The sequence below is a fragment of the Gilbertella persicaria genome, assembly GCF_025201335.1.
Source record: "Gilbertella persicaria strain CBS 190.32 chromosome Unknown B0P05scaffold_18, whole genome shotgun sequence".
NCBI lineage: Eukaryota > Fungi > Mucoromycota > Mucoromycetes > Mucorales > Choanephoraceae > Gilbertella > Gilbertella persicaria.
In genome coordinates this window covers 189,861-215,875 of record NW_026251979.1, presented here as the reverse complement: position 1 = coordinate 215,875, position 26,015 = coordinate 189,861, and the positions used below count along the sequence as shown (strand labels likewise).

The following is a 26,015-nucleotide window of genomic DNA, read 5'->3' as shown; positions in this document are numbered from 1 at the left end:
AACAGTCGCGCCTACAGCGGGCTGCCAACCTGCAAGTGGTACTATTATGTTTATTAATTTGATTCAAAAAAAGAAAAGTAGTTTATGTTGAAAGCTTATGATTTAAGATCGTATAATAGGCCTGATGTTTGAAAAATGCATAATAATGGGGATCAAATGTATATTAGATGTGTAGTATGATTATAATGTATTGAATGTTTTTAATATATTGTTAAAGAATCTAGCTCTCTCTCTCTCTCTCTCTCTCTTTTTATTTTTTATTATTTTTCGCAAGTTTGTTACGAAGCCATCCCCAATGCTTTAATCGTTTTGCAACAGTAGGTGTAATCGCAGCAGTCAATGATAATCGAAAGGGCAACAGGATAGTCTTGTGTATACCATATGCAATAACAAATAGTGAGGTAAATGAAGGTCTTTCATGCGCATTGCCTGGGAGACGAGGTGTATGTTGTATGCCTAACCATCCTTTTGCCTTACCAATCACATAATCTTCTACTTCTCGAACACGTTCAGCTCCTTTCACACTAATAACAGCCATGACTGCTGTTAAGTCAATGGCTCCCAGAATGCAATAGACGCCAATGCCAACATATCCATATTTCTTCATAAAATGTTTTGTCTTTGATACAAAGGGCTTTTGTGACTCGGGTGTGGTTGCCATAGTACGGTTGCTATGAAAGCGTGTAGATAAAAAGGGGGCTGTTGTCGAGATAAAAGGCGTGCTCTTTGAACAAATTGACGTGGTATCAAATGTAACATATTTTGGTTTGGTCTGTAGCTTTACCTAGGGAAGCTGTCGAGGATAAGAAAGGAAGAAAGAAAAAAGAAATATCATTTATGCATGATGTCATGCGAGATTACTTTTGAGTTTTAAAAAAAATGGGCCGACTATTGAGAGCGAAACCGAAGCAATAATTAGGCAAACGAGTTGTAGAATTTGTTATCATCAAAAGGGGGCCATGCTCATTGAGATGACTAGGAATATAAGTCCCTTTTCTTAAACAGAGGAGGTCTATCTTCCACCTTCCTAGCCAAAAGTTGAGATGTATATCATGTTTATGCAAGCGTTAAAAAGCACAGTAAAAAAAGAAAACGTTCAATCGTGTGGTGAAAAAAAAGGTGCACTTATAGAATATATAATACTAATTGGCATCATTTTTTTTTGAGGGCTGACCATACAAATTTGCAAATCAGAGACTGCCAAAAAAAAGAGAACAAAAAGGACATTTTCTGCATTGAAAAACACTTTTTGACCTTCTAGCTTTTCACATATACATTCTAAAATGAATAATTAGCATGGAATACCTAAAAAAAAACAATGTTCAAAATATTTTCTAGGTAGTTTTGGGTCGAAGTATATCTGTCAGATTTGGATCAATTCTTCTCTTTACCTGATTTTATTTGTAAAACAATAGTTTTCTATATTATACACAACGATTAAAACTGTTCAACAGCTTTGATATATATATCCTTCATCTATTGTTTCTTCTCTGCTTCCTCTGCTTCCTTAATACGTCTGCGTTTAACCATAGTATTAATGTATGTACCAAAAACTAAGCATGAAAAGAATAGGTCAGCACAAGTATCTATTGTTCTCGTTACTACTTTACCAAAAGCAACCAAGTTAAAGAAAGGCACCCAAGTAGTGGGAGGCAGGAACTTTTGAGCAAAAAGCATTGTCAAAGGAGAAACAACCCAAGAAACCTTTTGCATAGGTAAGAGACCCTTCTTGATGTTAGCTTTTAATAAAGCAGGAGAACGAACACCAGCCATAATAGCCATGGCAGTCAAATAGACTACACGATATTGGTCACTCTGGTTCATTTACAGCATCTGATGTTTACCTGAATTCATGATGGGTGAAATGATCAAGTTGGAAAAGAGCAATTGACCGATTTTCACTTGAGGACCTTGCTTACCCGCAAATACTTTATTCATAATTTCATACATCAAGTGACTCAAGGGTCCAGAGACAAACAAACCTAAGACGATGATAGTGATCAATAAATACATTGAGTCTAGTATGAAATCGCTTTACCATATGCAGCCATTTGAATGACTCTTTTATCAAGTTCCTTAGCACCAGAAAGTTTCTGTGCTGTTAATTCTTGCAAACCTGACAAAATACCAGAGGTACAAGCCTTTGTACGAAGAGGGTTTGCAGCAAGTTGAGACAAATACCAAGCAAGAAAGACTTTTGTGTTACTAGGAGAAGACATAAGAATACAACAAAGAAAAGAAGAAAAAGAGTTTTTTCAAAAAAAAAAAAATATAACTCTTGTTATCTAAGCAGATATTGCAAAGATACCCTTTTTCCATAGATTACTCCGACTGAAAATACACACACAAAAAGATGACAATGTGAGAATTAAAATAGTTGCACAAATAATTTATTTTTTTTGTATAAGCGGATAAAGTAGCGCATATTCTGTACATCTATAGGATATTTTAAATGGTCAGGGTGCCTATATTTAAAGCTATTAATCTACTATATTTCACATTGAGTATAGCCTACCTATACCATCGGGAATCTTCGCCTATCACTAATTTCAAGTCTTGAATAGCATCCAATAACATATATACCATATATGTCTTATTGCCTACTTTTAAATGCGAAAATGAACCTGCAGATTCAACAACCTAATGATATGAGTTGGTTTGTGTACCCTTTTTTTTTTTTTTTTTACTTACCAATAAGTGTGCCCCTTTCTTCATAGTTTGAACCATTTTTTGTATTAATGCCATGGCTGCTGATTTTTTGACAAACAATTCATTCATGACAAACATAAAGGTAATTAAGTCTGCTTCTGCTAATCGCTTATCTATCTTTGCATCTGTAGAATCTAATACGTCGTTTTGTTCGTATGTGCATTGTAACTGCTCTTCAGTCAACAACCACTTTTCTCGGATTGTTTTTTCTAATGAGTCCAATACGGCATCATAAGCACCAATGTCTTGCATGACCAACTGCACTTGCTGGCGTTCAGCAGGTACTCGAGTCATTGCCGCCGAAATAGCCGATAATTCAGAGCCGGATCCTGAACCGACACAATAAAGATTACTGCGTTTCATCAAAAACTTCAAAAGTTGAGGTCTGCAAAAGATTTCGTAATAACAAAGTGCTCTTCCCGGTACATACGCTGCTGTATAGACTTCTAAGTTGAGCGTATCCGTAAAGATACCTTCATAATCACGTTGCACAAAACTTTGTTTGATGCTTTGCAAAATTTTAAAGAAATCATCTCGAGCAAATGTACTCATACAGGCCTTACGAATCATGGATAAAATACCTATAGAATATGCATGAATATTCATGTCATGTCCAAGTGTCTTTGTTACTTTGTTCTGCGTCCGTGCCCAATATTTTCCAACGTTCTTTTAAGGCTGCTTTGTCATAGGCTGCTTTTAGTTCTTGTTTTGGCTTTTCAGTGGTTTGTTTGTTCAGTGACAAGTCCTTGAGGTTGTCAGTTACTTCTTCAGCACTCATCGTACTTGTTAAAGCTTGATCTTGAAAAAAGAAAAAGCAAGAAAAAAAAAAGTCAATGGAAGACTGTGTAATCAAGAGTAACAAGTCACGAAGTCAATCATCATTTTGAAGAGCAACCACTTGTGTGTTATTTAACAAATATGTCTTACATATCAGAACATGGCATGCATCTTTTAATTTTAATACAGAATTATTGCTCTAAATAACTCGAACTATTGTTCAAGAAAAAACTTTTTTGTTTTCGCAGCAAGAAACAATGACGCAGCCAATCGAAAAGTGTATTAAAAAGGATCGGAGATCTCTTCTGTCAGACATAAATGCATCGTCGATTCTGTATTCCTTTTTTTTTCTTTTCAATTATAGAAAATCAATGCCAGAAATTGCTGAAGTAAGCTCTTTTTTGTAATGAAGAATGCATTAGACTAATGATCAGGTTGAACGTGCTCGCTTGCGTCTTCATAGACAATGCTTAAACCATAAAATAACTCATGTTGAAGTCGTAAGAAACAGTTGTACAAAACGACACGATATTGATGTTACACTATAGATTCAAGATACCAACATTTTCAAAGACATTAGTCCTGATGGTTTTGCAGAAAAAATCATGAATAAGACAGTAGTTGGCACAAAACGATGGGGAAAATACTTTATACTATGTAAAAGGAGCTGATAGACATGACGTATGTATCTAATGCTTTGATATAGTGCTTGATGGAGATGGGCCCCATATTGTAGGACATCTTAGTCTAACAGGCGGTTTGCGAGTAAATTTTTGTCTGTATATATGTATGGATAGATTTACTCACTGCGCAATCTTGTACTTTAGTTTAAACATGAAGAACTAGCAAAAGGCATGGATTGGCCTCCTAAATTCCACAAGCTTCTTATTACATTCACTCATTCAGAGACCGGAAACAAGGTCGAATTTGGATTTAAAGATCCTCTTCGTTGGGCTCGTCTCCGTCTTATTCCTGGGGATCCTTTAGTTGTGCCTCCTATTAGTAAATTAGGCTTTGATCCTGTACTGAACATGCCTGATTTCGGAACGTTCAAGACGCTAGTCACTCGCCGTGCTGTTCCTGTCAAAGCGCTCTTGTTAGACCAATCGTTTGCTGCTGGCGTTGGAAATTGGGTTGCAGATGAAATCTTGTTTCAAGCCATGATTCATCCTGCGCAGTACACAAATACATTGACAGAGAAGGAGGTACAAGACATGTATGAGAAAATGAAATACATCTGTGATACTGCAGTAGCCGCAGAAGCAGATGAAAGTAAGTTTCCTGAAGATTGGCTCATGAAGCATCGATGGAATAAAGGCAAGAAGAACGAGCTTAAGGGCAGATTGCCTAATGGCTTGCTGCTCAAGTTTGAGACGGTGAGTTATTAAATATGCACATGGCATGATATGCTTATAGCTATGATAGGTTGGTGGAAGAACGTCTGCTTTTGCACCGGACCGACAAAAGTTGCGAATGTCAGAGAATACGATTGTCAAGAAGACTACCAAGAAGAGAAGAAAGAAGGCCAATTTTGAAGTCATGAAGGACTCAGATATTGAAGATGAAGAATACGCAGAAAAGGTTGTTATAAAGCCAAACAAAAAGGTGACTACGACAAGGATCAAGAAAGAAAATAATCAAGAATCCAAAGCAGAAACAAAAGAAATACTGCAAGAAGTATCCAACAAGGCTCTTCCTTTGCGTATATCACAACGGTATAACTTGAGACAACCAAAAGGCAGTCTCGTACAATAAGAACAACAATCCTATGGATTTTTCTTTTCTCTATTTTTTCTCTCTCATTTGTAAAATAAACAACAATGTTACAAAAAGAGTTTGTCACATTGTTTGCTATCTTGGCTCTAGGTCATTATTGTTTCTTCAGAAAACAAGATCGTAAACACAAGATCAGTCTTAAAGAAGAGCGCGTTGTTATTATAGGTGCTTCTTCTGGCATTGGCAAAGACTGTGCACTCAATTATGCTGCTCGTGGAGCTAGACTTGTTCTTTTTGCTCGCCGAAAAGAACTCTTGGAGCAAATCAAACAGCAATGTAAAGCTGCAGGATCATCACAAGTAGTTATTTTAGCAGGTGACGCCACAGCACAGAATGATTTAGCCCAACTAGCCCAGTTGACAAAAGATGTGTTTCATGGTTGTGTGGATACAGTCATTTATTGTGCTGGAACCATTTCAGTCCGACCTTTTCTTGAGACATGCGGTATCCATATCAACCGTAACCAAGAAGGAGAATGGGTTGCTACCGAACCAACTCACACTGAACAAATGAACAACGCCTTAAACACAATTACTACTTTGAACTATTATGGTGCTGTATGGACAGCATCTTTATTCATGCCATTGTTAATTCCTTCAAAGTCTCCCAACTTATTGCTTGTATCTTCCATGGCAGGCAAGGTAGGAGCTCCAACGCGATCACTTTATGCTGGGTCCAAACATGCATTACATGGCTTTTTTGATTCTTTACGAGTTGAAGTAAGCCCATATAATGTTCATGTTGGCTTGATATGTCCCGGTACAGTACACACAGATTTGAGACACTCTGCAGTAGACAAATCTTTAGGCGAAGGGAATATAGCAGGATCGAACAAAAACAAACTGTCTGCTAATACAGTAGCCAAACAAATCATTGAAGCCAGTGATTTTCGCTCAAGAGAAATATACACACCGAGTTGGTTTGGGCATGCTGCTGTTTGGGGAAAATTACTTTTTCCTAGCCTGATTGACCAAGCTGCACAACGTAAATATAAAAATTAGAATGCACGTGCGCATATGAGAATAAAAATAACAAAAATGGGTGGGAAGCACAACACGTGTTTGCCCTTTTAAGACTAATGCCTAAGTTTTTTTTTTTTTCTCTTTCTTTCGTTTTTCTTTTTCTTTTCAAGTGAGATAATGTTAATTGGACACCAACACGCTGCTCCTACTGTTTGTAGTAATGAGCTACCTATTCAACTTCCCCAGCCTTATTTTAGTGATAGATCCCCTTCGCCTGTTCCTTTTCGACCTTCTCCACTTGACCATCGACCTGACTTGACAGGAAGAGGCCGAAGGGAATCGTTACCCAGTATTGCTTTTCTTACACAGCCAGTTCTGGAAGAATCGTTGCTAACTCGTCGTCATTCAATAGCTAATCGGCCGACATCAATTGTATTGTTAAACAAATTTGACATTTATTTGATTCTGATTTTAAATTTATTATCATAACCGCAGGAAAGACGTCACAGTACGCATGGCTCATATTCACGGTCTCCTGAATTGCGTATCAGTCATAAATTGGCTGAAAGAAAGCGAAGAAGAGAAATGAAAGACTTGTTTGATGACTTGAGAGATTTGTTGCCTATGGACAAGAGTGTCAAGTCGAGTAAATGGGAAATTTTAGCTAAGGGTAAGCTGTGTTTTATTGAATTTAGTGTAACAGGATTAAAAATAGCTGTACAATACATTGATCGATTACGTGAAAAAGAAGCTCGGAATTTGCATGAAAAAGAAGAGTTGCAAAGAGAATTGACAAGGTTAAAAAGTGGCACTTTATAACTCTTCCCCCCCCCTCCCTTCTCATTTTCTTTCTTTCTTTCTCTCCTTTTTCTCCTGCCCCTTTTTTCTGTAAGCCCCCTTTTCTCTATGTTGCCTTTTGTCTATTAACCTTCCTTTTTTTTTCTTTTTTTTCTTTTTTATTCTGAACTCAAAAGATGTTCTTGTATTATTTGTTCTTTTTATCGCTCATTTTTGGTATTCAAGCTCAAACTCAACCATTATCAAGTCAAAGTTTGACGCCAACACCTACTCTTACTATTACAAATAGCATATCTTCAATTATTACTACTACTACTACTAATACTACTAATATTAATACTACAACTCTTGTCAATCAAACTTTAAATTCAACCTCAATGATCAACACAACCACTGCAACAATAATGCCTAACAGTACCATCTCATTTGCTACTATTACTTCTTTTTCACCTTCTCTTTTCACTCATTTCTCTGATTTGTTTACACACAATGTGACAGGAACAAATTCTTCTATGAGCTTAAAGCCCACACAATCTGCACCTTATCCAGATGATACAATTGGTAAATATGGTCGATTGCATATTTCAGCTGCTACTGCTTTTACGCCATGCTTTTACTATCGTATTGTTGCTTTTCTAGTGCTCTCTGTACTCTTTTAGAGAATAAAAAATAAAATAAAAAAGGAATTGTATATATATTTAAGAAGAGGAGGAGTAAACCAGCACATCCCTTTTCTCTCTTTTAGTCATCTCTAGCATTTCTTTATAGACTTGTAGTTTCGTGATTTCATGAAGGATATAATGTAGTTTCTTGTCCCAATTGGTAACTGCTTGGATAGCATCCATTGAGTGCTGATTCTTTGCTGCTGCAGACTTGTATCTCATATTAATGACTGTTAAAACTCATTTCTTTACTTACTTTTTCATCTACAGATAACTTGAATAATCTGTGTTCATTCAACTCAACATTTAATCGATCTATTTGTGATTTGATATCCAAGTATTGATCATGTATTTCCAATGTACTGCTGATCATGCAATGCGAGGGCGGATACCATGGCTGTACCTGACATGCTGCAGTATGGCACTGTGCTCCCCAACCATAATCAATGTTGCTGATAGCACCGGGCAATGTTCCTTTACTGATCCTAGCAGCAGCTAAATTACAAGCCTCTACCCATGCTTGGATAGCAAACAGATCAACAGACTCAAATAACCATAAGCCACCTTCGCCCGTCTCTAAGCGAAACACATGGGGACGCTGTGGATTCCAGCCAGGAGGTGGTAAGATTGTTGCATACACATGATTCATTGGCAATCTGACCAAAATCTGGCTCTTATCTGGCTTCCAATCATCCTGTAATCGAATCATGTCTTGTAACGAACAGAGGCCTACAAACGAAGCACTCTTGCGCCTATTTTGTTCAGGCATAAACGGTTTATACATGATCAATTCTGTTTCTGTCATGACAAGATAACAAAGTTGCCAATGTCGATGTTTAGCACGCTTATCTGCTGCCTCCATGACATGTTTGCGCATCACGAGCCCTTGTTTAAACATGTCTTCTTTACGTATCAATGGTGGTAAAAACATAAGGTTTTGTTCTGACGAAGCTTGAATGACAGATTGACCACGTTTACGTCTTGTGCTTTTCGGTAACTTTCGAGACCTCTGTAAAATGAGTGTCGATTGTTCAGGGATGAGATCAATTCTTTGTGCTCGAATTGCTCCATACATTTCCTATTATTGTTCATATTATTGTTATTTTCATTTATGCAATAGGAGGTGTTCTTACTTTTAGCAGGTTTTCAATATCCATCAGCCATGTCTTTTGTGTACGAGTAAGAGGGATATGGTCATAGTTCATAATAGAGCTACTTTTCCATGACATATTCGATCGAAGTACATCCAGTTTGTGTAATACAGTACTACTATGGCTACTGATTGTGCTTACATTGATGCTGCCCACTTCTTCTTCCTCCTCCTCTTCTTCTTCTTCGTCAAGGCTTGTAACTGAATAAAGACTCTCAAACTTCTTACAACGATACAGCCCAGAATCAGCACTTGTTGTCGAAGCTCTTCGTTTTGTTTGCTGATAAGGCAACACTAATTCCTGGATTGTATTCATTGTGTTTCTTACAAAGCTTGTTTTGGACATTTTGCTGCATGATTGGTTCACAACATGTAGGTCTGTATTTAGCAGTAATGAAGCATAAGCTACTGCATGGATCACATCAACTGAATGAAACAAAGTTGTAGGATTGCATTCCCAATATCGCTTTGCAAATGCTTCTACGATTCGATCTATTTGTTGAGATTCAGCCTTCAGGTAAAGTTTAGCACAAAGAGAACGAAAGGCAATATCCAAACGTTGATCTGTAAAATCAAAATTCTGCATATAAAGAGTCAGAATTCTTGGTCGATTTAGGGGTCTAATAAGAAAATAAGCGTGATAATTTGGATAAATCGATTTTTACCTAGCAGAACCCAAATATTCTGCTATCTCTCCTTTAGGAATAAATGCCATGTCTTCTGCCCATAATCGCTTTTGAATGGCGTTGCACTCTTCCTCATCTATATCTTGCTTTTTTCCTAATGTCAAAGAGGAACGAATCACGCTCTTTGTGTTTTCAGATGCAGAACTATAGAGTACATTGGATACGCTAACTGTTCGTTTGATTACTTGTTCTCCCGAGAAATCAGCTTGAATATGAGACAAATCCATTGTATGCCGATAAATCGATCTCCTATTTGAGTGGCTTACAAATATAGGTAAATGATTTTTAGACTTGGTTGATTTGTTGTTGTGTTCATGCGTCGTATCGAGGACAGGGAAAGATGGACGATGATTGGGTTCTGATTGCCTATTATTCTATAATTGGAAATTGCAACAATTAAATTTAAAATTCAATGATGTCTATCAATTAATTACGCTACGCAATTTCATAAAGAAGTTCTTAAAAGACTAAAGGGTAAATTAGTATGGGATCATTTGAGATAGATCAAACCTTGGAAACAGGATGTTTTTTGGGTTTCTTTACATCTATATAGTTTAATTTTATATGCAGCCATGATCTATGTTACCTGTCACAAAATATGAATGATTAAGCTTTGGAGAATAAAGAAGATAAGAGACCATAATGAAGAAAGAAAATAAGAAAAAAGAGAGGAGGAAAAAAAAAGGAAAATGCATTGATTATTATATGAGCCATTGTTTTTCAATTTCAGTGAGAAACTACCTTTGACGTCACACACACAACTTTTATATCTATATTTGTGCGTCTATGTGTATTGCTTTCATAATTCTCTCTCTCTCTCTCTCTCTCTTTTTTCCCCTTTCCCCCACTTGATTTTTTGTTTCCAAAAAAGAAAAAAAAATCAACCCTAATTTCTTCAGTATAAATTATATCTTATAGGAGACAAAAAAGATGTATTTATCATACTGTTGTTTTATTTTTCGGCTTAATAACGTTCTCCTCCTTTTATAGTTTGTAACCGAAGCTGATGGACAACTGGACTTTGAGGGAAAACAACGATTCGCCTGTAGGCGTAAACGGTTTTGTGGATAACATGCAACTTTTGTGGAAACTTCAGTCGCTTGAACCTCTCGCAGCAGAAGAAAATGATACTTCCCAGTCTTTTACTGATTTTAATCAGACTACTTCTGCTTCTGATATGCCTGATGATGATGATTTAGTAGACAAGCTATTTCGTGAAAGTTTAGCTATGCAAGGTAAGCCAGAAAAAAGAAAAACAGTGCTTAACCCCCTATTCACTAGACAATTATCAACCAGAGAACAATAATGAGAATATACAGCCACCCACAAGATCCGAAGATACCTCGCTTAGTATGTTATTATCGACACCACCACCTTTGCCACCCATGGACGACGCGCCCATGATAAAGAAAGAATCGCCTACTGCCAGCAACAATAATATTATGCCACCATTCTTTTCTTCACAGTCATTCCAGCATTCTCCACTCCCTCCTTTTGGGCAAATACTTCAGACATCACTACACAATCCTATGGCTCGTACCTTACCATCCATCATGAACCCACCACCACCACAACCGCCACAACCACAGACAATAGCATCTAAACCCAACCATAGTATGAACATTGCTTCTATACAAAACCATCCCATTACCACTGCGCCTCCGTCTTCTTCTATCATTGCTCAATTCTCAATACCTTACACACAAACACCTTCTCCACCACAACGTATGCTACAACCGCAATCACTACCACTACCACTACCACTACCACTACCACCACCAACAAATGTGCCTGCCATTCCTCCTCGTCCACAATTAAGACTTCATTTCTCAAAACATCTAGAATCACTTGATTCCCCTATGTTTGACGACCTCAAAGATCCCATGAAGCCAGACTTAGATGTCACAAATTTGCGTCGATTGACAGTGGCCACATTGCGTACATTAGGTGTCTATTTGTCATTTGAGGATCTGCCTGCTGTTGACATTGAGGATCCATTACCAACAGATTCTCAACAAGTTTTGCCCGCTGCTGCTATGCAGTTGATCACCACCATGGTATTGGGCACATCAGGCGACAAGGATGTATCACAAACCTTAGGCTCGCAAATTTCAAATGGAGATTTAGTGGCCCTGCAGCGAATGATTGTGGCAGGTTTACGTAGCAAAAATATTGTCATCCATACAGTATTGAATGAACAACAGCCAGCCACTGGTTCAGATCAAGCGCCTAAAAGATCAGCAGCTCCCGGTGACAAGATGATTGATTTGACACATGTCAGATACGAACCTCCTCATAATGTTACTCGGTTGTTTCTGCGCCTGTATCGATATATTCTCAACATGCTTCTGTCTACACCTGATTGTTGGCCATTTATTCAGCCTGTGCCCGAGACTGCTTTTCTCTACCATCAAGAAATTAAACACCCCATGGATCTGTATACAATTGAAGAGAATGTATGGCATGGAAAATACACCAAGTTTGCAAGATTCGAAAAAGACATGCAGCTAATCTGGAAGAATGCGAGAGCCTTTCATCGAAATGCTGGTACTATTCCAAAGCATGCTGAGAACCTAGAAAAACTGTTTACTCGGATTGTGATGGACATCAAGAGACAGATAAGGAAGCAACAACAACCCTCAGGGCCACACGATTTCAAGTTTGATCCAACCAATACACTCCCCGAAGAATCTGACTTTTCTTATCCGCCCATTGAACAAGTATTCTCTGAACAAAGCACTGTCTATACCATCTCTGCCCTTTCACCTCTTGAGCCCAAGGCACGTAAACCAAAGGGCTTGACGAACGAAAAACTCTTGTATCTCCAACTCAATGGCCCTTTTTTCCAAGCAGTAGAGCGAATGAAGAGTGATTTGGATGGTAATCATTTACTGGTACCTCGTTTTTATATTGCCAAGAACCGTACCTTGTTGCGTCAGATCCGATCTCAAGGTGTCTTAGCCATCTTTTATAATACTAAAACAAACCGCGTCAGAGCCAGCAAGAATATTCACATTGAAACAGACATGATTTTAGCTTATCCTGCCAGTGAGTTGTTTGATATCGATCAGATCAATGAATGTACAGACGATTTCGCAGCCAAAGGATGGATTCATCTCAGACCTTTGCGTGTAGTCAACCAAATCAGCTTTGAAGTGAACGAGACGATTGAGCGAGACTATTTTAAGCGTATGTTTGCCACTTCTAAAATGGCAATTGATGACAAAAGTGGACATCACAATTCAGCTACAAAAAAACTACTGAAGAAAGTAGTTCGTCAAATTTTGGGATTGCCAGAAATTCAAGAATCTACACCAGACATACCCGAGACATCTGCTAGAGATGAACGTCTTAGTGCTGAAGAATATCACCATCGACCTATGATTCAACAGCGCATGCTTAAGACAAAAGAAGAAGAAGCTATGGAAGCAGACGAGGGCTCGGACGATGAAAAGCCTTCACCTAAATATATATCTGCTGGGCAAAAGATGCAGCTGGATGTCAAGGCTGAAATGATCTCCAACACGCAACGTTTAGGCACACGAGAAATTAACCACGAAGTATGGCGAAGGCTCTTTAATGGTAAGACACAAAATATAATATATATGTATATTTATGTTATTATAGTGTGTACAGGTAAAGGTGTTCAGATCAAAAATATCACATCGCATGGCAACATCAACTGGAATTCACCTAATTCAGAAGGATTCTTTAAACGCGTTTATTTTTTTGACAATATTGTAGTCCAAGCATTTCGACAAATGACTATGTATCAGCGAATTACTGAAGTAGCCTGTCTTATGAAACTAAAAAACTTGCCTCACATGGCCCAAATGAGAGAAGTATTGTACAATGATAACGGCGATGTAGCAGGGTTGTCTATGGAAAGGTAAGCTATATCTATATATATAAAAAGCTAATTGACTGTCTATAGATATCAAACGACATTAAAGCAATATGCGCATGTTCATTCACATCATCGACTAACAGCTTATCAGAAATACGATGTCATTTATCAAATGCTAATCTGTATGAAGATTATTCACGAAGCAGGTCTAGCACACAGAGATCTGTCAGAAGTTAACATTATGGTCAACACAATCGAAGGTCAATTTTTGGAAGACGGAAGTGAAAAAGTGTACCTGTATTTGATTGACTTTGGTAAAGCAGTCTTTTGTGAAGCCAAAGATGTGCGTGATTGGTTTGTGGATGTGCCTCGCGCTGAATGGGAATACGATGGTGATGTGGTACCTGAATCAAAAGAAGAGCTTGACTCTTGGTGTGAATCTCTACCTTGGGTCAAGGGCAAACCTGATCATGGTTATCGTATGTATAGATCTATTCAGACATTACCAAAGACAAGATCAGATAACCAAGTATTGCCTTGGTTAATACACCCTCAAGCAGAAGACATGTATTCTATTGGTGTCATGATTTGGAAAGTGTTTACGGATACAGAACCATGGCGTGGTATTTTGGATACAGATCTACAAGGCTTGCGTTATGTAGCTGAAGATGACTATCGTATTCAAAGAGCATTAGAGGGCGAAGTGCATGGTGAACTTAGTAGACAGCTCTTACTTAAATGTCTAAAGACAAGACCTCAAGACCGTGATACTGCCAAAGAAATTTTGGATTGGATCACGCAAGATTCTGTTAGAGAAGGCTTGATAGGTGAATGGAAAATGTATTCATCCGATACCCGAGGTGCTCGAAGAGCCAAGAATATGTATGGATTTGAAGAAAGTAACGAAGAAGAAGAAAAACAAAAGAAACCAAGAAGAAAAATCAATCCCGGTCAAAGACAAAGAGGTCGTCCAAAACTAATCAAAGATCCAATCACAAATACCTAAAAAAAAAAAAGAAAAAGAAAACTTGTTCATCTTACCATCATCATCAAATCAATGCATTTCCCTTTTTCTCTCTCTCTCTTTTTTTGTTGCAAAATGGAAAATATTCATCTAATTGTACATAAAAAAAATATACATTATTGTTTCTACAGTTTGGTGTAATTTATAAATTATATATATATATATATATTTTTTGGCTTGTGAGTTTCATCCCCCCCCCCTTTTTTTTTTTCTTTCCTTCTGTATTTTAATATGGTTCGTTCACTTAAAGTTACCAAAGTGAATCACCCTGTTCAACTGTTACTTGATGAACAAGGTTTGCGCATTGAAGGTGATCTCAACGCTATGGGAAGAAACCGCAAGTATTTTTGAATAAAAGTTTTTTTTTGGCTTATAGTTTCAATAGCTAGCAAAAACAATAAAATAGTTTGTTGCTGCATACCTGTTTCTGAGGGTAATGGTCCTGACCCAACATTATTGCCTATTGATAACGAATACATTTTAAACGCTTATTATCATGAACGAACCAAGACTGTGCATATTTATTGCGTTTTGCCTTTAGATAGAGCAGCAGAAGAATCTCCGGCTGATATCTTCAGCTTTATTTACTCGGTACAGGACGAGCAAAGACAAATAGCTGAAGCTTTTTGTAAAGAAATAATAGATCAAGCTTATCAAGGCATTAAATTCGGAAAGCGACTTTTGGTCTTGATCAATCCTTTTGGTGGTCAAGGCAAAGCAAGAGAAATATTTGAATACCATGTACGCCCTATTTTTGATTATGCTAAATGCACTATTGAAGTAAAAAGTGAGTGTGTTTTGGTATACTGTATAGTTCATTTTTCTGTAAAATATAGATACTGAACATCAAGGCCATGCTTTACAAATTGCACAAGATTTGGACATCGATGCTTATGATGCTATTATCGCTGTTAGTGGTGATGGTGTTATTCATGAAATAATCAATGGTTTCTTAAAGAGACCTGATGCTAGAGAAGCGATGAAAAAAGTGTCTTTAGGTATCATTCCAGGTGGCACAAATAACTCGCTGGCCATCTCGATATTAGGAGAAAAGAGAGGTTTTGATCCCGAATTTAATGCTCTCCAAATCATTAAGGGTAAGCCTATGGCTCTTGATTTATGTTCTGTTGTATATGATGATCATCGCTATTTTTCTTTCTTGTCTCAAAATTATGGCATCACTGCATACGCTGATCTTGGTACTGAACATTTACGATGGATGGGCGACACACGTACGGTTATTGGTATGCTACAAGAAATCCTTGGACGTAAATCATACAGAATTCAAGCTGCTATTCAAGTGGTTGAGTCTGATAAAAACCGAATCAAAGCAAAATACAAGGACGCATTTAAAAAAGAAAGTCGTGAGCCTATGAATGAACTCGAAGGACAAGTAGTTGACGGAATGCCTAACTTGTCAGAACCTTTGCCTACGGATTGGTTAGTGATTGATGGTGATGTTGCATTCTTCTTGGCAAGCAAAGTTCCCTTGTTGGCTCGAGGTATGTTGAGTCATCCTTGCGCTTTGCCTAGTGATGGCACTATCGATTTAATGCTTGTCCGTGGTAAACCTGGAGTTTTGAAACAATTGGATGTCTTTACCAAGGTTGAAACAGGCAAACATATGGACAGTGATATTGTAAGTGGAATGAACCTATGCAGTTTATTTTGACACGTATTTTTTTCTTTTTTAGATTGAATATTATAAGGTCAAAGCATTTAGATTGACTCCTGTACTCAAGCCTGGTGAAAAGGCTTTTGTTTCTATCGATGGTGAGCATGCACCATGTAAACCTTTTCAGGTAGAGGTCCATCCTCGATTAGCTTCAGTCCTAACTCTCAAACCAACTTTTCTTGACTCTAAACTCTGATTTCTTTTTTAATTACCTGTCCTTGACATCTAAAGACAATAAAATATGATTATAAAGTATAATTTTTATTAAATATAGGAGGATATGCATTGATTCTATTTACATAATAGATTTTTTCTTTAATAGTAATGTACAACCCAATGTTCAAATGGGTAAAGAATAAAAAGAAAGGAATTTAGGCCTTCAAACCACCTTGGGCATAGACAGATTCATTGGTAATGCTTCCTTCAGTAGAGACTTCACCAGGTACAATATAGTCTTCTTCAAATTCTTCGAGGTCCTTACCCTTGGATTCGGGGATCCAGAGAATTGTGACAACAAGACCCAAGAACATGACACCAGAAAAGATACCAAGAACTTCAGGCAAGAAAGCATGAGCACCCTTAGGACCACCGACATCGACAAGAGCGTTGAAAGCAAAAGAAGCAAGGATAGCACCAGCCTTACCAGAGGCAGCAGAGATACCATGAGCAGAAGCACGCACCTTGGTGGGGAAGACTTCACCGGGAATAATGAAAGTAGTGGAGTTAGCACCAAAGTTCTGGAACAATTGAGCCAATGTGAAGAGGAAGATGAAAGCAGGCATGGCCTTTTCAACCAAGATGTGGTAACAACCGGCAAGGATAGCAAAGAGAACAGTGGTACAAGCGAAACCCATGATTTGAATGAAACGACGACCCAACTTTTCAATAGTGAAGACAGTGATATAGTAGCCAGGAACAGAACCAAGACAAGTGATAATGATTTGACCTACAGTATTGGCCCAGAGAGTTTCGAAAGGTGTAGACTTGTTGGCATAACCAATAGCAGACAAGATAGCAGAGTTGTTAAGACCGAGACCATAGAAAGCAACATCAAGCAAGAACCATGCAGAGGCAGTACCGAGCAAGACCTTGAAGTTCTTCCATTGACCAAAGTAAGCTCTGAATTCAGCCCAGTGATCACGCTTTTCTTCAACCTTGGTATATTGTTTAGCGAGTTCGGAAGAAACAGCTTGACCCTTAGCAGCAGCCGCGGCTTCGACATCGTGTTCAACGTTAAGAGAGTAACGTGGAGATTCGGGCATGGTGAAACGCAAATAGATAGTGGCAACAGCAGGAATAGCACCGAGACCGATACAGAGACGCCAGACGTAATCCAAATTCATCACATCAGCATTGATAGCATTCTTGAAAATAGCCAAGAGAATCAAAGTGACGATAGCAGCAGCTAAATTACCGACACCTTGCATGGAGAAGATGAGGGCCATCATCATACCACGCTTACCGGCAGAAGACCATTCAGAAGTGATAGTAGCGGACATAGGATAGTCACCACCAATACCAATACCCAGAATTAAACGCCAAAGACCAAGGAAACCAATAGCAGAGACACCACGAACAGCAGAAGAAGCAGTGGCACAGTTAATGGTACCAATAATGATAATCAACAATTCAAAACCGTAGATTTTACGACCCAAGATATCACCCAAGAAACCAAAAAGAAGTTGACCGATGAAGGTACCAACAGAGGACATACCCTTCAAGATACCTTCAATATCTGCGGGAAGTTTGTTGTTGTTGTGTGCATAATAAACATAACCAAGCATAGGTGTGACCAAGTTGATAATGAATACATCGTATGAATCTGTGAAGAAACCAGCACCAGATGTAAGAATGGTACGAGCAGTGAACCAATTCCATCCACCAGCAGCTCCTACAGTATCGTCTAACTTTTCAAGCGAGTGAAGTCTTTGTTCAGCAGCAGCCATACGGACTTGCTCATGTTCAGAAACAATATCAGTCATAGTATATTTGTTTCTTTTGTGGTTAGGATTGAAGAAAGAGATAAAGAAGAGGAAAAGGAATGAGAAATGTTCCCCCTTTTTATATAGAAGGAAGCATGTTGTCAAGTGAGGTCGTGTGAGTCTAAATCATTGGTATTGATTGATTCCAACGTGTTTGATTCTAAGGCTTCTAAGAAGGTAATGTCCAATTAGAATGTAAAATCGACCTCGCGTGGACCTGGTTCTTTTGATTCAAACGTACCAAAAGTGGATTGGGACGGAGATGAATTTGATTGGATGATACAAATTTCTTTTTTGAGTAGATCCCTGGACTATCTTACCACTACTAAAAATCAAACGTGTTAGTTTGCAAAGCTGCCAATTGGCTTACAAGCAACGCATTCTCAAACATCTTTTTAGAGAAATCGAACAGATAAAGTTATTTGTCAAATATATATAATTTATATATATTTATTGAAATAATAAAGCCAACTTGTCAAATTTACTCTTTGTATCTAACTTGTTTGTTTGTTTGAACAGATCAAATAAATGTGGTTTGTCTCTTTAAAAATACAAATGCAAAGAATTAGATCTGCGCTGTATTTTATGCGATTCTGGTTAAAGTCTGTGCTTTTTTTTTTTTTATCTCTCTCTCTTCCTTATGCTTTGTTTTTGCTGATGACTTGTTCAGTTAGTCTTGAGAAGCTGTATCATTACTAATGCCAGATTTGTAATCGTTTTTTTTTTGTATTCTTTTTTTAGAGCATGCTTCTTTTTGTTCTTTTCTTTTTTTTTTTATTTGGGTTACAAAATTTGTTTTTGTGATCAACAAATCATTTCGATTGATTTTCACAGCCGCAAAGAATAAATTACTGTTATTGGATCATGCTCTTTTCCTCTGAAGATCAAATAAAAAAAATTTTTTCTTCTAAACTTGGTCATCACCAATGTAAATTAGAGTATTTTACATAGAGGTTTTGAGGTTATTTGAGTAAAATTGCTTGAATAAAATGGAATGTCATTTATACTACGAACAACTTACAATACAAATTATCATGTTTTATAGAAAATAACATTAATATAGTCATGAAGAATCAAGAGCTTTTATTTCCTAGTGTTGAACTAGAATATCCTGTTGCTTTGTATTGTATACTAAAGAAATAGAATATCTAAAGCATGTCTTTGATCATTCTCAGAGAAATAAATTTGCAGATCAAGTATCTACGGGTAATAATGGCGATGTTTCCAGTTTAGACAGTATTGTTTCAGCGTAGTTATCTATGATACGAAGTAACCAGAAACAAAACAAATCAGCCTGACTCTTACTGTGACAATTTAAAGAGCAAGAATTAAACTCTAGAAACCAAGCAGAGTAAACATTAAGTAAACAATGTGCAGATAATTAATTGTTATTTATATTAGGTAACGAGAAAGAGCAGAGAATAGAAGGTAGATAAATTACTAATGGATATTAACTAAAGTAAATGATCCTACAGGTGCTGAGTCAAGGCAGTGGAAAGCAGTACTTTGACAAGAATGGAAAGCACTTGGGAAGAGAATATGCAGCACATTTAGTTGGAAGCACGAAAAGCCGATATATCAAGTTGTGATTGACACAAAAAGTGGCCCTACTTATATTAGTCCTTTTTCTTTCTTTTATGTTGTTTTGATGAATAATCCAAGTTTTTATTCTACGTGGTCTAATGTACTAATCTACTGTGTTTTCAAAGGAAAGCATTTTTTTTTTTTTTTTTTTAAATTTTAGAAAGTGATCAACCAATTTTTATGGTTTCACAAACATACTTTCGGTTCTAAACTCACAATAAAAAGGCAACAATAAGTGCAGATCAATTTCAGGGCACAATACATACCATAGCACTTTTGCCCAATTCTCAAGGTAGCTATCGATCTTTGGTCCAAAAAAGAATTAATTTCTCTTTATTGAAGCATATCATTAAACAATAAATTAATCATTGTGCTGCATGCATTTTGTCTCTTTAGATAAAATTGAAACTCGTTTTACTTGATAGTCTTCGAAAGCTTATGTTATCTTCATATCATTTTTGCTCTTGTTAAATAAGAAAGAAAGAAATAAAGAAAGAAGAAAAGAAAGAAAAAAGACAAACATTCTTTATATTCATGGTAGTTTGAATTGCATAAGCCACTGGGTTTTTTCAAGAGTATATTAATATAAAATAATTTAAGCATTCTTTAGCTTTTTCTTTCTCTCTTTAAATATTTTTATAAAATGTTTCTTAAACATCTTTTACCAACTTTGACAGCCTTGTTGTCTTCATCCTGTTGTGTCATTCAACTTCTTTTGAATGCGTTTTCTATTTCATGTGCTGGTTTCTCAATTCTAACACCCTATCGTTCCATCCTGACAAGTTTAACAGTGATATTATTGAGCTATCAATTCTATACATCACCCAAAAAGAGCCAATCCTATATTAGTCTTATTGTTTCTATCTTGCTAATACTAAGCCCTGATATCGTAAAATGGTTGAACCACTCTTTAACAACGACAATAACAACAACAACAAGTATTAATTATAGAATTCAATTAGACGGTTTAGGATGTGAAGCATGTGCTAACAGAATTAAAAACACGCTAAATTCGATAGAATGGATAAAGAGCACTCGTGTCTTTTTTGACAATCAAACTGCTATTGTTCAAACAGACAAAGGCAAAGGTGCAGTTGGATTGATTTTGAATACGATTAAATCGATTGATAAGAAATACAATGCAGAGCTCATAGATACCTGGACTTAATAAAAGCTACAATATCTTTTCCTTTTTTTTTTTTTGTTCTTTACACGAGGTGTGTAACATTTGAAATTATACAATCAATTTTGTGTAAACAGTTACATTTGATTCTTTTCTCCTCTTTTTTTTTTTTTTTCTTTTGTATCTTTTGTTCTTTCTCTTTTTTCATCTCCTTTGCTGAAAGACATTTTAATCCCCATCCCCCTCCTTTCATATTAATTATATAACTTCTTTTTGAAAGAAAAAACCCTTCCCTTTTCATCTGATTACATCGAATAAAGATGCGTATTCCAGTCATTCTCGGTTCGATTGCCTTTGCAGTTGGAACAGAAGCAGCTCCAAACTACAAGAGAGCAGCAAAAGAAGATGGAAACGAGGAGGGTAAATGATTGAAGTGATATGCAGTAATAATTATTAATTTCGATTTAAATATAGCTAAAACCACTACAGAGAAAAAAAACATGACGCATAAAACTCAGGCCAAAACAGTCCAGAAAGCAGAAGTGACAAGTACACCCCAGTTTGCTAATAAGCCTACAGAAGCCTCAACTAAGAAAGAGGCTACTACTACCAAAGAGGCAGCAACAACAAAAACAACAAAAGAAGCAACAAAGGCTGCTGCTACCACTACTACCAAAAAAGAGGCTACAAAAGAATCTTCCAGGGCCATACCAACCACTACATCTACAACAGTAGTAACTTCATCATCATCATCCTCATTATCTATTCCTACCTCTTCTTCCGATATCCTATCATCAGCATCTCTCACGACCACATCAACAGCTTTGACAACTAGCTCTACATTGTCTCTTGTTACATCCTCGTCATCTGTCAGTAGTGCAATTACTTCACCTTCCACCTCCAATTCTGCTGCTATGGCTGATAAAGCAAGCAATCAAGATGGTGGCATATCTGGTGGGGCCATTGGAGGTATTATCGCTGCTATTCTTATTATAGTCGTTGGTGCTTGTTCTTTTATTGCACTTCGTAGAAGACAAGAGAGAAGACAGCGTCACATGAACAGAATGTCTGCTAAACCTGATCCATTCACTATGGGCTTTGGTAGTGACAGCGCATTTAATGGTGGTTATCAACCCCCTATGCAACAGGTCAATCAATACCAACACCAGTATGGTACTCAACCTGCTGCTTACGATAACCAGCCTCCTATGACTGAAAACAATCCAATGGTTCAACCAGCTGCTTACTCTTCTCAGCCTATTCAACAATACCAACCTGATACAGCTTATAAACCAGACGAGACAACAGATATTGCCAGCGCTGTTACTACTGGTGCCACTGCTGCTGCTGGTGGTGGTGCTGCTGTTGGTGCTGCTGTTGCTGGTGCTGCAGCTATGGGCTCTGCTGCTGCTCTTGATAATGACAACACAACTCTTCAACCACTTTTAGCTCCTACCCAACCCGGTTCACTTGGTGTATTCTATGTTGCAGCCACTTATACACCTACTTTGAGTGATGAAATTGATATTCAAACTGGTGATCAAGTCGAAATCCTTGTAGAATATGATGATGGTTGGTGCCAAGGTATCAATTTGACTCGAGGCAACTTCAAGGGTGTGTTCCCTAAGCATTGTATCGACTATACACCTCCAGATCAACCATCTCAGCCTACTACCCCTAATACTTTAAGCACTAACAATGAAGTAGACAGAACGAAGCGAGTAAGTTCGATGTATGTTGGTTGATGACTTTATGTCTTATTATATTATATCTTAATAAACAATACAATGGGCTATTTCAATTATAATTGTAATGCATTTATTTTAGATTAATAAAATCATGCTAGTACGACTATAGTGTCACAAAGAAGAAAACAATATAAACACAATGGATTTCATGGAGAATGAAGCTGCCTTTTAAATCAGAAAAAAAAAAAGCTTATTCTCTGTTTATCCGAGATTGATTTTGTATTGACAATAGAAACACAAGAGAGTTACAACTTATACATACTTGTCGGTTCCTTTAACAGATTTCGCTAAAACAATCTACCTAATGGTATTAAGTCTAACCTTATTAAGTCTTCTTTTATTTTGTGTAAATCTTGATTTACTAGTAGCATTTGATTGTTTCTGCGATCTCCACCGCCTTTAGATCATCTTATCATGCCACTACTGACATCAATACTGAGTATGTGTCAATGCTAACAAGACAGGTGTTCGGCCGAAAAAGAATAGTCAATTTGTAGACTAAAGCTCTAAATAGGATAGTACCTTTTACAGGATGAGTATGCAAAATCATGAATGAGAGGTATAAATGTTTTGACCGAGGAAAATCAAGACAAGTATTGTTGTATTGACACGAGCTATTGTTTGGTTACATACCTATATGTACAGCCTATATCGACTGATTTTTGTAAATAGTTTGAGCTTGAAACTGAACAAGTCTTTTTTTTTCTTAAAAAAAAGGGCAATGGCGATGACAAAAACTAACTATTAACGATTCAATACAACTGTTATTCTTTCCTGTTTTATGTATATGGGACTTTGGAAGGGGGAGAGGAACTATAAAATAGAGAATGCGATATGCCAAAAAAAAAGAAGGAGTGTTGATTCCTTTGTGATTGTTCACATAGCATAACAATAATGGCTTTCGTAATCAAAACAGCATCTACATTTACACTGTATGAGGTGGAATTGCTCAATTTCATGGTGTTCTGACTTTAATTTTCTCACAGTGCTAATTGCGTATATTTGTTTATGAAGACAGGCTGCTAGTCTAAATGAAAAAGAAACGCCGACTCAACCTAGTGAGCAATAGCACTCAAAGATCGGGTTCTAAATAAAGGCTTGGTTCCCCTATGTGGCATCTTATAACCGGTTCAGTCATTTGTTTGCTCTATTGTTGTGATACTCGAGAGATCTCAAATTGTGGCCCCAAAATAGATTGCGTGCGACTGTTTGATGGATCATCGCTTAATATGGTTAACATCGTCAGATTTGAAGCATTGTAATTGATGTTGTCTATAAAGCAAGAACGCACATTTTTTTTTTATGATTCTCAGCTTTTCTAAAAAGCTTAAATTTCTGGAAGTAAGGGCATCGTAGCGGAGACAATAAACGCCTATGGTGCCTAAACTTTTATAAGCCTAAATAGCAGTGTTATTTGGATATGAAATGAAAAGAGCTCTTGTATGATTATACGCCAACAATGGTCTGAAACTATAAGGGTTCTTCTCATTTGAAACTTTATTCTATTGTGTACCTTTGTGTATATTTGTGTATGAATATCTGCATATACATCTGCACACAATCACTCATGCTATTTTGTCTCAAAAGACATTCCCCCCTTTTTTTTATCATTGGAAGTATGGCATTCATGACTTGTTTACACGTCAAAACAAGTGATCATATTATGCAGTTCGTCATTCTCACAAGCTTCTGGTTTGTACACTTATTTACTGTTACACATTGTACACATCCTGATGGGTACCACGCGAGTTCATAACACTTGCTTTTACATAGGAGGGAAAACTAACATCATCGTACAGCATTTTTCTTATTATAGCGTGCTCTGAATTTACTATAAGGAGTATTTCGAGTCTAGTAGACAAGTGATATTTCACTATATATAAAGAGGATGCATGGAGCACAAGAAACTTCAAAAAAATACTTGGTTACTTTTTTGCTTATTTATTAATGAATAATGATAATAATAATGTTTTAATAAAGAAAACTACTTTTTTTTTTGATGCAGAAGTTTTTTGTTAAGAAATGTCTTGTTTTTTTGAGGATTAAATAAATAGAGGAAATATGTACACGAAGCGGATAACGATAAAAAAAGGATCGTATGAGGAGAGGGGTGAAGGGATGAAGGACATGTTTTTTTTAGGCATGGATTTGTACAAGGGTGTTTTTTTAAGAGAATTTCTCTAAAAGAAGCCAGAAAAGGATGAAGATGAGGATGCAGAGGAAGTAGAAGGAGTTGGTTCTTCAGCCAATGAAGGAGAAATAGCAGAGAAAAGAGAAGATCCGAATGCAGCCAATGTATGATTCAAAGCAGCCATGTGAGAATGTTCGATATGATACTTGAGTCCGTTCAAGTTCTTGTATCTCTTACCGCATTCGCCAATAGTGCATTGATAGGGTTTAGATAAACTCTCACTTTCGTCAGCAGTCATGTTGCAATGGCCGTGTTGGTTATGGTACTTTAAACCATTAGGATTCTTATAAGCTTTATCGCAACCACCAACAGGACACTTGTAAGGTTTATCGGCATTTGAGTTAGCATTAGCGGAAGCTAATAAAGCACCAGCTTGAGCAAGGAAGTCTTCATCAGTAAACAAAGGTGTAGGCAAATCGCCACTACCAGAAGCCAAGGCAATCTTCTTTGCGGCTGATTGAGTCAATAATTCAAAAGCATCAGGAGTACTGATTTGACCATATGCTCTCTTTTTGCCGGTTTTCTTGTTTGTTGTAGTAGTTGTAGTTGTATTACCCTCAATCTCTTCAAATTGATTCTCTTCTTCATCAACAGAGGAAACAGAAGAAACAGAAGAAAGCGAAGCGGAAGAGTTGTACAAATCAGAAAGATAAGCAGCAGCTTTTTTCTTTAAGGCAACGATTTGTTGTTCATCCTCATCATTCAATACAGGGCTACCAGGAGTAGAAGAAGAGGGAACAGACCAGCTACCAGAGTCACTGTCGTCATAGAAGCTGCTTTCTTCATCTTCAATTCTAACATGGCATTCTTCATAGTGTTGCAACAAATCATGAAGGTCTTCCAAAATTAGACCACAACAAGCAAAATCACGACAGAAAGAAGCTTCCAATTCACGAGATTCAAAAGATGCCTTGATATCAGTTTGGGGTTGGCAGAATTGGAAGTCATAGCTGCTACGAAATGTTAGGAAACAACAGTTTGATGGCTTCAAAACTTACTCAAAACTAATGTCTTGTTTAGGCACAGTGATGGTACTCATACGACGAATCGAGCTATATTCAATAGGAACAGGCATCTTTTGTTATTCAATTAGTCTATAAGTATAAGAAGAAGAGTGGAGGGATATAAAAGATAATCGAATATGAAGAAGAATAAAAAGAAAAAGTCAAAAAGTTGATTCTAATTTATAGTTTTTCAACTACTTCAAAGCCCAAGTGTGTTACACCTATCAACGGCCGTTAAAAGCAAAATAGATCTCCGAGTAAAGAGTTCCCTTCTTTTCTTACGTTTCACTTGGGATCCCAAAAAGTTAAAGTAAGGC

The 26,015-nt window shown here is 37.1% G+C and overlaps 13 protein-coding genes across 13 annotated transcripts; 7 read left to right on the top strand and 6 right to left on the bottom strand.

The window, feature by feature from the left end:
* Positions 1-250: 250 nt before the first annotated feature.
* B0P05DRAFT_469181 (uncharacterized protein) lies at positions 251-607 on the bottom strand (the record flags this gene model as incomplete). The annotated part of the gene is made up of 1 exon (XM_051574477.1): positions 251-607. One exon carries the CDS (start codon positions 605-607, stop codon positions 251-253), a length of 357 nt encoding a protein of 118 aa, XP_051435252.1.
* Positions 608-1,476: 869 nt separating this feature from the next.
* Positions 1,477-2,219, bottom strand: B0P05DRAFT_469429 (uncharacterized protein; the record flags this gene model as incomplete). Its single annotated transcript, XM_051574495.1, has 4 exons — positions 1,477-1,553; positions 1,611-1,796; positions 1,845-1,982; positions 2,039-2,219. 4 exons carry the CDS (start codon positions 2,217-2,219, stop codon positions 1,477-1,479), a joined length of 582 nt encoding a protein of 193 aa, XP_051435251.1.
* A 168-nt stretch (positions 2,220-2,387) lies between these two features.
* On the bottom strand, positions 2,388-3,855 carry B0P05DRAFT_79837 (uncharacterized protein). The gene is made up of 5 exons (XM_051583865.1): positions 3,637-3,855; positions 3,340-3,507; positions 2,692-3,290; positions 2,516-2,624; positions 2,388-2,465 (listed from the first exon to the last, which is right to left on the bottom strand). The coding sequence occupies exons 2-4, from the start codon at positions 3,485-3,487 to the stop codon at positions 2,607-2,609; spliced, it is 765 nt and encodes a 254-aa protein (XP_051435250.1). The 5' UTR covers positions 3,488-3,507; positions 3,637-3,855; the 3' UTR covers positions 2,388-2,465; positions 2,516-2,606.
* Positions 3,843-6,339, top strand: B0P05DRAFT_596521 (uncharacterized protein). Its single transcript, XM_051583127.1, has 7 exons — positions 3,843-3,875; positions 3,921-3,986; positions 4,035-4,143; positions 4,193-4,251; positions 4,314-4,862; positions 4,912-5,201; positions 5,372-6,339. Exons 1-7 carry the CDS (start codon positions 3,858-3,860, stop codon positions 6,261-6,263), a joined length of 1,983 nt encoding a protein of 660 aa, XP_051435249.1. The 5' UTR covers positions 3,843-3,857; the 3' UTR covers positions 6,264-6,339.
* Positions 6,340-6,401: 62 nt separating this feature from the next.
* Positions 6,402-7,043, top strand: B0P05DRAFT_469626 (Myc-type, basic helix-loop-helix domain-containing protein; the record flags this gene model as incomplete). Its single annotated transcript, XM_051574504.1, has 3 exons — positions 6,402-6,656; positions 6,720-6,894; positions 6,940-7,043. 3 exons carry the CDS (start codon positions 6,402-6,404, stop codon positions 7,041-7,043), a joined length of 534 nt encoding a protein of 177 aa, XP_051435248.1.
* A 155-nt stretch (positions 7,044-7,198) lies between these two features.
* Positions 7,199-7,681, top strand: B0P05DRAFT_571325 (uncharacterized protein; the record flags this gene model as incomplete). The annotated part of the gene is made up of 1 exon (XM_051581367.1): positions 7,199-7,681. One exon carries the CDS (start codon positions 7,199-7,201, stop codon positions 7,679-7,681), a length of 483 nt encoding a protein of 160 aa, XP_051435247.1.
* A 29-nt stretch (positions 7,682-7,710) lies between these two features.
* B0P05DRAFT_540354 (Pleckstrin homology domain-containing protein) lies at positions 7,711-9,016 on the bottom strand. Its single transcript, XM_051578056.1, has 3 exons — positions 8,818-9,016; positions 7,941-8,762; positions 7,711-7,894 (listed from the first exon to the last, which is right to left on the bottom strand). The coding sequence occupies exons 1-3, from the start codon at positions 8,911-8,913 to the stop codon at positions 7,721-7,723; spliced, it is 1,092 nt and encodes a 363-aa protein (XP_051435246.1). The 5' UTR covers positions 8,914-9,016; the 3' UTR covers positions 7,711-7,720.
* A 1,323-nt stretch (positions 9,017-10,339) lies between these two features.
* Positions 10,340-14,473, top strand: B0P05DRAFT_509522 (uncharacterized protein). Its single transcript, XM_051575587.1, has 5 exons — positions 10,340-10,452; positions 10,511-10,755; positions 10,802-13,102; positions 13,148-13,409; positions 13,455-14,473. Exons 2-5 carry the CDS (start codon positions 10,527-10,529, stop codon positions 14,371-14,373), a joined length of 3,711 nt encoding a protein of 1,236 aa, XP_051435245.1. The 5' UTR covers positions 10,340-10,452; positions 10,511-10,526; the 3' UTR covers positions 14,374-14,473.
* Positions 14,474-14,591: 118 nt separating this feature from the next.
* On the top strand, positions 14,592-16,324 carry B0P05DRAFT_540343 (ATP-NAD kinase-like domain-containing protein). The gene is made up of 3 exons (XM_051578055.1): positions 14,592-14,728; positions 14,777-15,178; positions 15,228-16,324. The coding sequence occupies exons 1-3, from the start codon at positions 14,623-14,625 to the stop codon at positions 16,061-16,063; spliced, it is 1,344 nt and encodes a 447-aa protein (XP_051435244.1). The 5' UTR covers positions 14,592-14,622; the 3' UTR covers positions 16,064-16,324.
* Positions 16,307-18,140, bottom strand: B0P05DRAFT_540342 (major facilitator superfamily domain-containing protein). The gene has a single exon (XM_051578054.1). It carries the CDS (start codon positions 18,046-18,048, stop codon positions 16,438-16,440), a length of 1,611 nt encoding a protein of 536 aa, XP_051435243.1. The 5' UTR covers positions 18,049-18,140; the 3' UTR covers positions 16,307-16,437.
* A 2,053-nt stretch (positions 18,141-20,193) lies between these two features.
* On the top strand, positions 20,194-20,827 carry B0P05DRAFT_540339 (uncharacterized protein). Its single transcript, XM_051578053.1, has one exon. The coding sequence runs from the start codon at positions 20,276-20,278 to the stop codon at positions 20,798-20,800; it is 525 nt and encodes a 174-aa protein (XP_051435242.1). The 5' UTR covers positions 20,194-20,275; the 3' UTR covers positions 20,801-20,827.
* A 94-nt stretch (positions 20,828-20,921) lies between these two features.
* On the top strand, positions 20,922-22,562 carry B0P05DRAFT_540338 (uncharacterized protein). The gene is made up of 2 exons (XM_051578052.1): positions 20,922-21,175; positions 21,230-22,562. The coding sequence occupies exons 1-2, from the start codon at positions 21,076-21,078 to the stop codon at positions 22,498-22,500; spliced, it is 1,371 nt and encodes a 456-aa protein (XP_051435241.1). The 5' UTR covers positions 20,922-21,075; the 3' UTR covers positions 22,501-22,562.
* Positions 22,563-24,683: 2,121 nt separating this feature from the next.
* Positions 24,684-25,769, bottom strand: B0P05DRAFT_469343 (uncharacterized protein; the record flags this gene model as incomplete). The annotated part of the gene is made up of 3 exons (XM_051574489.1): positions 24,684-25,217; positions 25,305-25,647; positions 25,693-25,769. The coding sequence occupies 3 exons, from the start codon at positions 25,767-25,769 to the stop codon at positions 24,684-24,686; spliced, it is 954 nt and encodes a 317-aa protein (XP_051435240.1).
* Between the last annotated feature and the right edge of the window lie 246 nt (positions 25,770-26,015).

Coding starts and splice junctions, on each gene's coding strand:
- B0P05DRAFT_79837 (XM_051583865.1), bottom strand. CDS start 3,487: ATGAGTGCTGAAGAAGTAACTGACAACCTCAAGGACTTGTCACTGAAC. Junction 3,291..3,339: donor GGGCACGGACGCAGAACAAA/GTAACAAAGACA, acceptor CATATTCTATAG/GTATTTTATCCATGATTCGT.
- B0P05DRAFT_596521 (XM_051583127.1), top strand. Junction 3,987..4,034: donor AAATAACTCATGTTGAAGTC/GTAAGAAACAGT, acceptor GTTACACTATAG/ATTCAAGATACCAACATTTT. Junction 4,144..4,192: donor GGGAAAATACTTTATACTAT/GTAAAAGGAGCT, acceptor GCTTTGATATAG/TGCTTGATGGAGATGGGCCC.
- B0P05DRAFT_509522 (XM_051575587.1), top strand. CDS start 10,527: ATGGACAACTGGACTTTGAGGGAAAACAACGATTCGCCTGTAGGCGTA. Junction 13,103..13,147: donor ATGGCGAAGGCTCTTTAATG/GTAAGACACAAA, acceptor ATGTTATTATAG/TGTGTACAGGTAAAGGTGTT. Junction 13,410..13,454: donor GCAGGGTTGTCTATGGAAAG/GTAAGCTATATC, acceptor GACTGTCTATAG/ATATCAAACGACATTAAAGC.
- B0P05DRAFT_540354 (XM_051578056.1), bottom strand. CDS start 8,913: ATGTCATGGAAAAGTAGCTCTATTATGAACTATGACCATATCCCTCTT. Junction 8,763..8,817: donor ATATTGAAAACCTGCTAAAA/GTAAGAACACCT, acceptor GAACAATAATAG/GAAATGTATGGAGCAATTCG. Junction 7,895..7,940: donor AGTTATCTGTAGATGAAAAA/GTAAGTAAAGAA, acceptor ATGAGATACAAG/TCTGCAGCAGCAAAGAATCA.
- B0P05DRAFT_540338 (XM_051578052.1), top strand. CDS start 21,076: ATGCGTATTCCAGTCATTCTCGGTTCGATTGCCTTTGCAGTTGGAACA. Junction 21,176..21,229: donor AGAAGATGGAAACGAGGAGG/GTAAATGATTGA, acceptor ATTTAAATATAG/CTAAAACCACTACAGAGAAA.
- B0P05DRAFT_540339 (XM_051578053.1), top strand. CDS start 20,276: ATGTTTCTTAAACATCTTTTACCAACTTTGACAGCCTTGTTGTCTTCA.
- B0P05DRAFT_540343 (XM_051578055.1), top strand. CDS start 14,623: ATGGTTCGTTCACTTAAAGTTACCAAAGTGAATCACCCTGTTCAACTG. Junction 14,729..14,776: donor CAACGCTATGGGAAGAAACC/GCAAGTATTTTT, acceptor TAGTTTCAATAG/CTAGCAAAAACAATAAAATA. Junction 15,179..15,227: donor ATGCACTATTGAAGTAAAAA/GTGAGTGTGTTT, acceptor TGTAAAATATAG/ATACTGAACATCAAGGCCAT.
- B0P05DRAFT_540342 (XM_051578054.1), bottom strand. CDS start 18,048: ATGACTGATATTGTTTCTGAACATGAGCAAGTCCGTATGGCTGCTGCT.